Source organism: Chanos chanos, chromosome 3, assembly GCF_902362185.1.
Source record: "Chanos chanos chromosome 3, fChaCha1.1, whole genome shotgun sequence".
NCBI lineage: Eukaryota > Metazoa > Chordata > Actinopteri > Gonorynchiformes > Chanidae > Chanos > Chanos chanos.
This window is the reverse complement of record NC_044497.1, coordinates 52,904,694-52,917,941: the sequence shown is the minus strand read 5'-3', so window position 1 is coordinate 52,917,941 and position 13,248 is coordinate 52,904,694. Positions and strand designations below refer to the sequence as shown.

At 38.7% G+C, this 13,248-nt stretch overlaps 1 protein-coding gene across 1 annotated transcript; it reads right to left on the bottom strand.

Moving 5' to 3' along the window:
• Positions 1-4,239: 4,239 nt before the first annotated feature.
• On the bottom strand, positions 4,240-5,895 carry ankrd34ba (ankyrin repeat domain 34Ba). Its single transcript, XM_030768321.1, has one exon. The coding sequence runs from the start codon at positions 5,893-5,895 to the stop codon at positions 4,240-4,242; it is 1,656 nt and encodes a 551-aa protein (XP_030624181.1).
• Positions 5,896-13,248: the final 7,353 nt, after the last annotated feature.

Here is a 13,248-nt window from a genome sequence, read left to right as displayed (position 1 = left end):
CTCTCACACTACTTTGTCTTGCTTGGAGAAGGGGCAGTGTTTCAGTGACTGTTCAGAAGAGTTAGTGAGGATGAAGGAGCTCTTCGGTCTTGACATGGGATCCATCAACAGGGTTTTTTTTTTTTTTCTTCATGTATGTCAGAGTCTTCTCTAAGATCTCAAAACAGACAACACTGATTTCATAGCTTCATTTTGTACTGCAGTCTTCATGTATGTCAGAATCTTCTCTAAGGTCTCAAAACAGACAATACTGATTTCATAGCTTCATTTTGTACTGCAGTCTTCATACCCTGAACTTTCTACGTTTTTTTTTTTTTTTTGCCCAAAATCTGGAGTAGCTTTAAGTGCATCTCTCCATATTATTATGATGATGATTATTATTATTATTGTTGTTGTTGTTGCTGTTGTTGTTTTTTGTTATTATTTTAAATGTACACTATCAGCAGATCTTTGGCTTTTCTTCAGGCCCACACCGTATTTACTATGAATATTTGCATGGGCTGCTGCGTAGCGTCTCTGGCCTCACTAACAGAATGAACCAGGTGTGAGAACAGATTTCGTGAAGTCACACGCCACACTTTCAAAAGGTCTTGGTAAAGGGTTATTATTCTTACAACAGCAGACTGACAGGTTCTACTCAAACATCTCAAAGAATCTCAGATTCTCTTGTGACAGGTGCTGATAATAGACATTAGTCAGCTGGCCCTGCACTGAAAGGGTTTATTTTTACATTTCTAGTATAGGGTTGTGTTCTGAGAGAGTGTAGTTTATCTCTTAATGCCCTGACACAGTAATTAAACAGCAACACCGCAGATGAAGTCACATGATAATTTTCCTTATAGTTTGGACATGCCTGTTTCCCAGCCTCATGCGTGAACAAGACATCCCAAAGTATTTCGCCGCAAATTAATGTTCATTTCATCTTTCTGACTCTCCCACTGTTCTGTGACTTTGTTTAAATTCTAAGTGTACACTACACTCCAAACTTGTTGCTGCTGTTTCCCTTGTGTGGAGTGAATGATGAAGTTCTGAGTCCCTCGGAAGACCTTACACATAGTCAGCCTTCTCTAGTGGGGGGGGTGTTTAACTGTTGTACTGGTGTAATGCATAAAGTAATAATGGAATACTAATATTCATGTCATGATTTGCCCGTAAATTTCCAGAAAATTTCTGATTCATACTGTGACGCTTTGAGCTAAAGCTACGGTGACTTCGTCAGTGTGTTTAAAGTGCTGTTTAATTCATCAGTTTTGAAAAATCGTGAGTCATAAATTGTAAGTTTCAATTGGCATCAGAGGACATTAATCTCCTGCCATTCATGGTGATTGTTACGAGACCAAATCTGATCTTTGCATAGTGAGTAACTTCAACAGACAACACACAGGCTGACACATTGTTGAGATTAAAACAAATGAAACACCCTCTATAACTGTAGTTACTGAATGTTTTGATGAGTGGTAATCTTATGCTCTCAGTGAAATTTGTGGGTAAATACTCATTGATGGTACATTTCTGGCCTTCACTGGTTGTGATTTAAGTCAGTAGAAATCTCTGTGTTCGGTATAAGGAACTATCTTTTCTCGTGGTCATACGGAAGGACTCAGTACCATTGAGCAGTTTAAACTGGAAGAAACTAATCTTGTGTAAGTATTAAAATCTGAAGGTTTTTGCATTTGTCTCAAATACCTGTAGTTTAATGCAAATGTAATGTAAATACAGATTACTGAAGACGATAAAATATTTCTAAAATAAGTGGATCATTTCATATAACATTAATGATTTTTTTTTTTGTCCATTACACTTGGACTATAACGTGATCGCGAAGTTTATTTTTCCCCCTTTTTCTTATTTTATTGGTTGATCATTGAAGTCACAATAAATGAATATTGTTATGCTTCATGCTGAGCGTTTTTTTTTTTTGTTTTTTTTCTCGTTTATTTATTCATTTTAAAAGCTTTATTTTGGGAAAGCTGGTATCTAAAGGATTTAGATAGTTACTTTTCTTAATGTTATGTTTCATGTAGAATAAAATTTGGTATGTAAACAAACTCATTGCTTATTTGTGTCTTGAATGGAACCAAGGTAATAGCAATAAATTTTGTCGTCCAATGTGCAACAGTGTGTTTTCTGAGCAGTTGCCCAAAAAAAAAAAAAACCTGGGATTTTATTAAATATTCAGTAATATGCATTGGTAACACTGAAAGAACTTTGGCACTGGTGAGCTGTTCTTTTGGACTTGCATATGTTTGGCTGACAAAAACAAAAAAAAACGAAACTGGTTCATTACATGGTGCTGTATTTGGGTTTTTATGTTTAGGATTTCACTTGTTCAGCTGATGTTGAGCTTGGCTGACAACAAATTTAAACAACTTAAAACTAGTTGAATAAAACTCTAAATGAGGGGGGCAAATCAACTCTCATTCGAACTCAAAAGAGTCAGCTCTCTGAGAATCATCCCATCTCTCTGTCAGTCGCCTCATTCCACCCTCCTTTCTCCATGCCTTAGGCCGCAATTTGGTCATCATTTTTTTACTCTGTATACACGGATAGGTGATGCTTTTGCAAATAAACTTGGAAATGAATGGAAATTAGTGTATTGTATTTTTTTTTCCCTAGAAAAACTTCACAGTGTGTGTTAGAAGAGAGACAAATTGGTTACTGACCTTTTATTTATTCATTTAAATGTTTGTGTCATTACTATTACCATTTATTTATTTATTTGTTTATTTTCGTTAAACAAACAAAGCTTTGAATGAGATATCAAATCATCTCACACAAACAGTTAACTTACAGTATACAGACTTACAGTAAGATAATGAGTAAGCTTGGTTCTTCAGTCTTAATGATTTCTGTAATCATACAGAGGGATATGAGCAAAGCAGGATTTTGTCTTGAAGAGATGTTCTTATTGTAATGGCAATAAAAAGTATTTTTTGGCTCCCAAAAAATCACAAAAATTCAATCAAGATCCATCTGCAATTACTTTCTTCTCTACTTTTGAGATAACTGTGAATTGCCTCTGCAGTTGTGCATCATTTAGTAATTGTGTCTCATTTAGTCTGTCACTCAGTTATTTTGACCATCCCATTCGTCGAAATCGATCACTCCTGTAGTTATAAAGACACATAACTGTGGCTGGCTATACAAAGTAGGGAAACAGGCAGCAATGGATGAAGTTACTGTTTAACTGATTGTCAGAATTGGCAAAGTGAATGACTGAAACAACCAGCTACGGCACGATCATCTAGTCAGGTGCGGCCTTTTCAAGTGTGTTGGAAATGGTCCTTCTCCTTGGGTTTTCCATTCGTGACAGTGTATATGATTTCACCGAAAGTGGTGTGACAAGGAAGAGAAATATCCAATCAGTGTGCACATGAGGTCCCTCGATACCAGCACATGCAACGTTTCAATGCCACAGCACCTTTGAACATTGTTGTTGACTAAGAGCTTCCCTGTCTGGGTACAGTTTGCCCTTCACCACAACACACCTTTGGTCTCAGGATGGTTCCAGGAGCATGACTTCAACTTCACTTAACTTGAATGATTCTGATGCCCTGTGCAACTCATGCCCCAATGAATTCAGGCTGTTTAGACAATAAAAGGAGATCCAACCGTGTTCTAGATGGGTGTACCTAAAAAACTGGCCTCTGAGCATTTTTCCTTTCAAATTGCTTGGGGCTCTGGTTTTTTATGTACCATCATAGAGGTTTTAGTGCATTAGCATATTACTGACTCTCAACTCTAAATAATAAATCTTAAATTATATTTGCCTTTGCAACCTTTTCCATTCAGACAAACAAAAAACAAAGTGCAATTTTGTTGACGGCCCATAGCACTACATACGGTATATTTCAAATAAATGAACATTTGGTGTCCCAGTGTTGTGACCTCATTTACGGATTCTAGTTCAGACCTTATAAGCATATCTAATTTCAAATATTTGGGGCAGTGTTTTTAAAGGTCATGTTTTTGATGCTCTTTGTTTTGTTTTGTTTTTTCTTTGCTTGTGTTCACGTTTTGATGAAGGTCATTTGTGGTTTAGTAATGAGTAAAAATGTGTCCTAAATAGAGTGTTCAGAGGATACAAATACAAGTATTATTCAACACGTACAGAAGCCACATGCATGCACCAAACAGCATAAAATAAATATCTAAGCTTTGCATTAATACACAGAACAAGAAGACAATTTGCATTATTCACGGATATTTCGAGAGGGAGGAGGGAGAGCCTTTTAATACTCAGTGTCCACATATCTCCTTGAAGTCACCTAGCTGCTTTATCTGCTCAGTCTGCATGGAATGCCGCCTCATCAGCATCTTCCTGATCTTGAAATCCTTGGGGAACCCTGTAGGAGCAGACGGCACACAAGGCCTCATTCCTGTCACTCCGCTGCAGATCGGCTTGGAGTTCGAACCCACGGAATTGGAACTGCTCCCTCCGGAAGTCCCCTGAGGAATCTGGCTATGCTGGGTCAGCGGTGGCAGGAAGCCGGATCGCGGGTGGGAAACTTGTTCTGAGAGGAGGGCGCCGGATCCCCTGCGTTCCAGGCTGACGGGGTGTCTTCTATGCATGTATGCTAGCGACGCATTGTCAAGGAACTCTCGTGATCCCGTTAAGGTGGATGAGCGAGATATGGGAAGTCTTCTCTTCTCCATATGGCCTTTGTGATCATCGAGGGAGCGACCAGCTGGCGCAGACAACTGGGAATCGGAACTGTAATGATCCACTCCAAGTTGTCTGCGCTGGATGATGTTCCAGAGACTTGACACTGCCAGGTTGGGGAGGGACTTGTCCTGATCTTTGTCTTTAGTTATGGTTTCTGCACTGCTTTTTGAGTGAAGGTTTGGGTGGGAGAGAGAGTGCAAAGAGGATAAGCCATCAAAGGACATTTTACGGCATAGTGCTCCCTCTGGTCTGAGACTTCCATCATCATCAACAGTAATTTCTCGTCTCAAAGTGTGATTTAAACCTCCTGCTTCTTTGAGGTCCATGCTGCAATGGCGAGTGAGATTAGCATTAGAAAATGGTAACCTCTTCTGGAAAGTAAGCTCCTCCTCTGGTGTGATGTCCGGCAGTTCTTCAGTTGGAAAGGACCCTTTGCCCAGTTGCTGGGCCAGAAAGGATTGTGGGATCTTCAGCCAAGGTTCTGAGTGCAGTCGTTGCAGGGATTGGAGTTTTTCTACTCTCCCATGTACTGGTGATGGTTGATGAGATGAGGAAGTAGGTGGGGCATTCGCCTTACACTTGCGGTCTTGAAAGGAGAACACTTGCTCAGGGGCACTGGGTGTGTCTTCCTGGGATGTATGGAGGTGGATCTCAGAAGGAGACGCACAGGGCATCATAGAGGAATGAAGGTTGTCCCAATGCTCCAGGGATGCAAGCGGGGGAACCTTGAGATATTGTTTGGTCATCTGTCTTGCGCAGGCCAGCTTGTCTGGCGTGATGATGATAACTTCTTTGCCTTTAGCCTTGCAGGCATCCATCAGCATCTTCAGAGTACCCTCATCACCTGCGTTGATGGCGTGGACAAGGGCCGAAGAACCTGTGTGGTCCTCCACGCTGGGATCAGCCCCACTGTCAAGGAGCAAAGACGCGACCTCAGGACCAGCCAGATTCAAGCATGCATGCATTAGAGCTGTTTTCCCCGTCTTGTCCTGGATGTTTGGGTCGGCACCGCTCTCGAGTAAGTATTTGACCATCTTGGCCTTCGACACGCTCTGACTGTCGGTGTGTCTGCTTTTGCAAGCGACCATCAGGGGTGTCTCTCCACGTTCATTGCTCTCGTTTATGTAAGCGCCACCCTCCAGGAGCAGGCGCGTCAGACGAAGACGGCTCAGGTAAACGGCCCTCAGCAGAGAGTTTCCATCAGTGTTCACTGTTTCTGTCCCATCCATCCTCGCCTGTTTTCAATGTGACTCACACCTCACAACAATCACTGGTCTATCCATCTCTGGACCTATGAAGAAAGAAGCAGATTATTTTTTTGCTTTCCACCCATGCCGATAGAATGTCACATGACTTAAAGCTCCCAATCAGAGATAGCACGAAGACAAAATTTAAAAAAAAAAAAATTGTTTGCGTAATATGCTTTGTTTATGTATTTATGCTCACTCAAACAATTGTGGTTACTGAGGCCTTGGCTTCAATATTGTAGATCCCTAGATACGATCTTTTGAAAAGCCTAGTCTTTTCAATGCAAATATTGAACTTCAACTCCTTCTCACCTCCCAAAGCAACAGCAGCATTCAAAAGCCTTTTGTGTTAGCTGTCCTTGCTATTTCTCTCTCAAAGCTGGTCTATTCGCTGGCAGAACAAAGTGTTTCAGCAGATGCAGACATGGTAAAGAATTTGAGTCCTTTCAGTTAGGGCCAAGAGAGAGCTGTTTTTAAGACAAATATTTTCAAAGCATTTTAAAATGTTTTAAAAGTTCATTTCATTGCTATCTGCCGTGAAAATATCTTCAACACACTGTCTAATTGCATCAACTTTCAAAGAGAAAAAAGGAAAGGTTCAGGGCTATTTTTATGGAACTCAGATATCACGGGATATATTAATCCAAACAATGCATATATACTCATCCAAACAATGTATATATATATATCAATCCAGACAATGCACTGTTTTCCTAAATACTCATAATAATGTAAAAATTAGGGTTTTTTTTCAACCATACAGTTTGTCATATCTTGAAGAACCCTTGCATCCTTTTTTATTAGTAGCAGTACAACATGTGTCCATTTCTCCTGTGTGAATGTTGCAATAGAGAGAGAACATGTATATGTTTCATAGTCACCATTCTCTATGTCTGTATATGACCTTGGGTCTGGCGGAACAAAATAGCAATGACTACTCGTTCTCTTACACAAACGGATGGCAAACAGTGCTAAGCATGTTGAGGCAGTGAAATGGAGGGCTATTATGTGGTATGAGAAAACTCCCTTGTTTATTTTCCCAGAATCAGCTCTGGATTTCAGGGCCGATTGTTGTACACCTATAGCAAGCGAATTACACCATCAAACAGATTGGTGATTTAACCTGAATATTGTAAGACATTGTGAGAAACACATGTAGAAAAATAAATAAATTGTGAGATAATTAAACATAAGGATAAGTAACAGTTTTAAATATCGTTTGATCCAAGCAAAGATTCTATTGTATGTGTATATCTATCTATCTATCTATCTATCTATCTATCTATCTATCTATCTATCTATCTATCTTTAAGCAAACAAAACAAAGAAAAAATATTTTTCAGTTAGAATTCCGATCACATTTACAAAAAAAAAAAGAGAGAGAGAAAACAAGGAAAAGAAAAAAAAACATGCAGGCGGTGTGGTGTATGTGTAGATATTTATAACATGCATTGTTGCTAGTAGCAATGTGCACAGTTTCCATGGAGGATCTGAGCATTGCATGACTGCAGCAACAATGACTTCTGCCCCTGTCATCAATGTTCTGCAGTGTTTCAAAACCTCCACAGGGACTGTGTGCAAAGCCCTACTTGTGTGAAGAGGCAAGCAGGGAACACACACACACACACACACACACACAGAGGCAAGTGTGTGCTTAATAAAAAGTGGGGTTGCCCTCCCCACCCCCCACCCCCACTGCAACCCATTACCATACTCACCCCCACCCTAGGAACCCTTTTTCAGCTGTTCTGTTTGCCCCAAAATTTTAGACAAGACTGCAAACAAACTGAGAGGGATCTGTACCGCTATTGTTAGATGCGCGTTTCATTTCCGTGCACATCTGGAGAGACCTAACAGCAGTTCACCTCGGTGTGAGAGGCAATGTGAAATAGAAACTTCACATTCGGGTCTATCTCACATTTGAAGTGCTTGCAAAGTGTTGCTATTCTCATCTGAATACTCATCTTCTCAAAGTCCTCCTGATTTTTTATGCTAATAACCACAGTGTTTAACACAATAAGGCAGATTTGATAGTAAATTTGTAAAAGGCTGAACCGTCATGCAAGGTATTAAGCTAAAATGACTTTTAAAAGAATAAAAATATACAGTAAGGTATATCTCTGGTGTTATATATTTACATAATGGTTAAAAAACAAGCATATATTAACAAATCATTGCACTTACCAGACGGATGCTGGAAAACAGTTGAGCTTCTTAGAGTAACTCAAGTTTTGTTTTTTTTTGGTTTTGTTTTTCGTACAGAAATCCAGATGAAGAATGTGCTAATGTTCTATTTGTGTGATAGAACAGCTTAGTATTTCCAACACAAGCAACATGTGAATTGTGCGTTTGCGCGTTTATGTGTGTGTGTATGCGTATGTGTGCGTGTGTGTATGTGTGTGTGCGTGCATGCATGTGTGACTGTGAGTGCACATGCATAGAAGGTGTGACGTTAGTCAGGTCTGAGCGACAATGAGACAAATTATGGACTTGCTCATTGGGGAGTGGGTTGGGAGGTAGAGAGAGAGTCAGAAATGAAGAGGGAAAATGTGGCAGAAGGAGGGGGAGAAATCAGACACCTAAGGTCATATTCATATTTATAAGTATATGACATTTCTTTCTTTCTTGTTTTGTTGTTGTTTATATTTTTTCATAAGCCTACATTGGTGATCCGCTATGTTTTGTGAATGTCATTTATTTATTTATTTTACATATTATGTCAATTTAAAATAGAACTTAAAATAGTTTTCAACAGAACACAAGGCTGAATGACTTTTTTTTCTGGGTAAACTTGCGATGCTATTTAAGCATTTCATCGTTTGTTTGTTTGTTTGTTTTTGTTTTGTTTTTTTAATCCTTAGTAACAGCGCCTCACTCCAACAATCTAAGGACTCTATAGATTACACCTGCACTTTTATCAAATGAGGTGAGATAATCTATGTGGATACCAACTGCTTTGGTTTGTATCCTATGAGTGTAATGTCCAAAGGCTCTTTGGAAAAGCAGATGGCTGAGCCATAAAATTCATTTTAGTGCCTATACTTGGTCACTACACAAACCACTTTGAGAAACAAACCACTTTGCCCTAGAGGAAAAGCTAGCTAGTACATTTCCTGTGTTTTGTTCTCTTGAAATAGTATTGCCTGTTTACCCATCTGGGACCTCCAAAATAGACAGCGCGTTAAATATGTAAAATAACGGTCGTCAGGTTTTGATTGTAAGGTGAGATGGCGTAGTTTCATTGCTCTTGAGCAATGCCATCTCCATGACAACCGGTGAAAGAAAGAAAAGACGCACATGTACCTTGCTTTGTGGGTCGTGCGCACAAAGCCAGTGGGGTTGTAAAGGATACACTCGCTAAGTGTAGACAGATTACAGCTTGTTTCCCGCTTTAATATTTCATCTGCGAGGTAAAATAATTTTCTTTCAATACGTGAGGCGCCAGTGAGTCCAAGATGAGCATTGCTCGACGCTTAATTAAAATCATCAAACAAATTTCCTTTATAGCTTAAACACATCAAAACAAGGCATATCAATGTAATTAGATTTGAACACATTTCGCCATATTCTGACTGTTTGTACGTATTTGCGTTATTAGCTTCTGACCTGCAGTGAGAAATATGTCTGTTCATTTCACGTGTAGTGCGTAAAAGTTCAACCTTTTTTTAACAAACACAAAACAGAAGATATTTATTTGGGATTAGATGCAGAGTGGAATTCTTTATTGAATGCCCCGTAACAACGTTATCAATCAATCAATCAGTAAATAAATAAATAAACAAACAAACAAGCACACGTCACATATTGTGAAATTCTCAGCACAATACATCTGAAACAACACAAGCAGTACAAATATACTGTGCAGGTTAAGTACCTTTCCTGTTTTCTACATCAAAAGCACTCATCATGTCAATTGCTTTGTGTTTTATTTCTGTACCTTATTTACAAATGTTGCACGGCTAGATGTACAAAGTAGGTCTTCTGTCTTCCAATGCTGTTTTTTTTTTTTTTTTTTTTTTTTTAACCATTGCTGGTCCAGACCTGCATTACAGTTTGATTGGAGGTTTCATTGTGTTGCTACAGGCGCAGGCTAGCCCATGCAGACAGAGTGTTTCCATTCAGGCCAGATGAATGGCTGAAGCAGCAGTCTGTGTAAGGCCTCTACTCAATTAAATACCCTAATTTACAGATCGGGCTTTGTCATGAAGCCCTCTGCTGAAAATAAAACACCTGCTCGCATCATTCAAGAGGAGGAAATTTACTCTGCTTTCCATCTAGACAAACATGTTCACATGAAAAGCACTCTGTCACAGTTTATAAGTACTGTCTCACAAAAGATTTATTCTGTTATTGTGTTGCACTATTCATCTGAATATATCATATGTTTGATATATTTATGGAAATTTGCATTAAATTTACACTTTGATTTTTTTTTTTAACACATTTTTGTTTGATTGTTTGTTTGTTAAGTTCTTTCACTTAATCTTTCTTAATCATCACAAAAAGGAAAATGAAGAGGGGGAAAAAGGCTTGGTTACTGCCATGACAGCTAATCAGATGTGACTCTGAATAACTGAACAACAACAACAACAACAACAACAACTACAACAACAACAACAACAAAAACACCAAGGTTTATTTAGAGCCCAATATCAAGTCTCAAAGGGCTTTACATGCCCACAACAAACAAAACAGGACTGCACATGTTTTGAACAGTAATGGACAAGGATTCTGAATGGTTTAAAACAGGGTTTCCCTCAGTCAACCAAGTCACTGTTGTTACTTACCATCACACAAAATATTTAGGACACTCGTGGTCTTAATCTCTAAATGCTTTATTTTCAAGCATATTAGGTTTGAGTGATGAGATGTCTTTAATGGATACCATATGACCACTAGATGGAACTCTATCAACAGTTTTCACCACATAATGTCAGTCAATGAAAGACAGTTTCTATGAGCTGTGACAGGCCTCTTTCATAACTGTTATGATTGAGATTGTACATTGGGAATGAGTTTGCATTTTAACAAATACCTTAATGAACAGCTATTGATGAACCTGTTGCTAAGACAATCGAGGTGTTCCGGTTTCCGTGGTGACAAGACTTGTTCTTAAGACGATGTAAAACTTGATTTCCTACATGCTTTCCTCAGTCTTGCGTCTCAGTTTAGTTTGGAGAAAGTGTTCTGTACCTGTAAGGGCCTATGCTGCACTTGGCACACTGCAGACAAGTATTAAAACTTCACAATGCCTCAACGCAAACAGCAATGCCGTGTTATGAAACATATAGTCCAGTTATTATATCATATAGCAGTGATTATATCACTTGTTTCGAACAGTCTTTTTGAAGATGTAATGTGTATTACAGAATCATTGCTCCAGAGTTGAGCTTGCATGTCTTTGTGAGTCTGTCAGTGTTTTGGAGGGTTCTATCTCTGTTCAAATGGCCATTATGTCATATGTTTCCTATATTTTCAAAGAGGTCCAGACCATATGCTGTGATACGGATATTCTATGAACGCTCAAAGATTAGTTACTTAACCTTTCGTTCTGTCATGTTTTATTTTCACAAATATGAAAAATAAAATGTAACGTACAAAAACAAAGACTCCTTCACGACTGCAAAAGTTTTGGGGCTTCCTGCAAACTTAGATTTATTTATTTATTTATTTATTTTTGCTATTTGGATTTGTTTAAAAACAAAATATCAACAAAACAGATTGTCATAGGTCAGTCCCCATCCCAGAGATTTACCAGCATGTGGCTATTTTGGGGATTGACAGACATACTAGTAATCCCCAATAATCCCTCAGTGTTGCCTCTGCCCGCAGGGACTAAAGGGAAGTGTTTCCACGGTCTTGGGAGAAAGTCTTTGCTTAACTGAAGGGAATTGTTTCACTCTCTGAACAGTATATGATAGAAAAGGGAAGGGGGGGGGGGGTCGAATGTGTGTAGCTCATTCTTTTTATTTGCATATTAGAGACAAATTGCCAATAATGTATAAATATGCAAACGCAAACCGCTTTCATGAGAAAATAGTGAATCATTTTTGAAAAAGCTCACGGGGTTAAAAAGTGATGAACACATTAGAAATGTGTATTATTTAACACACATCTAAATAACAACAATGAGTAAGGTTTTGGAAATGAGTTTTTTATATTCTGTGATGAAATTATATGTCTAACAAAAAGAAATCCTATCCTAATTTTTAACTGTTAATGTAGATTCACTCAGTAGCATTTATATTATACAATTATACTTGCACACTCACACACACACACACACGTGTAAAATGCTTATATATATACACATTTTGCAGTATGTAAACCCCAGTGCTGCTAATATTATTTTAAGCCATTACGTACATTATGTAAACTCTTTGCAAAAATGTATCAGGTATAACATAGCTGGCAGTTCCCATTGCTAAATTGTTGTTAGTGTGCAGATGCAATGCAGTCACAGTGCATAGAGTGTAAAAGAGACAGCTATGACATTTAATGGAGACGGATAAGGACACCCTCGGGTTATGTCTTGTTGTTATAAAACATTGCCAGCAAAAAGAAAACAACACTAAGGCAAAGCTTAACAGATCTAAAATCACTTCAATAATGTAAAATCGCCCCCCCCCCCTCCTCTGCCCTCCCTTATTACACAGCCTCCAGTCACACTGAACTGATGCTTTCCCTCTGCCCTGGATGGACCTCTCTTCCCTCTGTTTGTCCTTGTTGTGCTTATCATGAAAAACTTACTGATTATTGTGGTCTAAGCTGACATAAGTCCATGTTATTCTGTCTTTTTCCCCCTCTTTTCCCTTTTTTTTTTCTTTCTTTTTTTCCCTTTTTTTTGGGTAATGTTTGGGTCACATCTGCCCAAACGTTTTAGACAGCCAAGCATTGCGTGTAATACAGGGACATGTGGATTCTTTGCAGTGACTTGATCTTTTAGATGGATGCAGGGCTTCTCAAGGTCAACGGGGCCAGTCTGTGTCTTCGTTCACACGCTAATAGAATTCTATCAATCTGTTGTTTGTTCATATTCAGTGCAGGCGCATTGCAAAAAAAAAAAAGTATTTATTATAGATTCCCCATGAGGATGCTGGCCATCCGTGGGTGTCTAACGTCAGGGGTGTTTCCTTTACACAAGACAGAAATTCAAAATGTTGTGGAAGTATTTAAAGTCAGCTGCATTGCTGCAGGGTGACAATGCATTTAGAACAGTTTTTTCCTATTTTTCTTTTCTTTCTTTTTTTAAGTCAGTTGTACGTGTGTCTGCCACTTCTCTTTACGAACAATTTAAAGGCTTAATGTTAATAATACTGATGGAGTGAAACGATT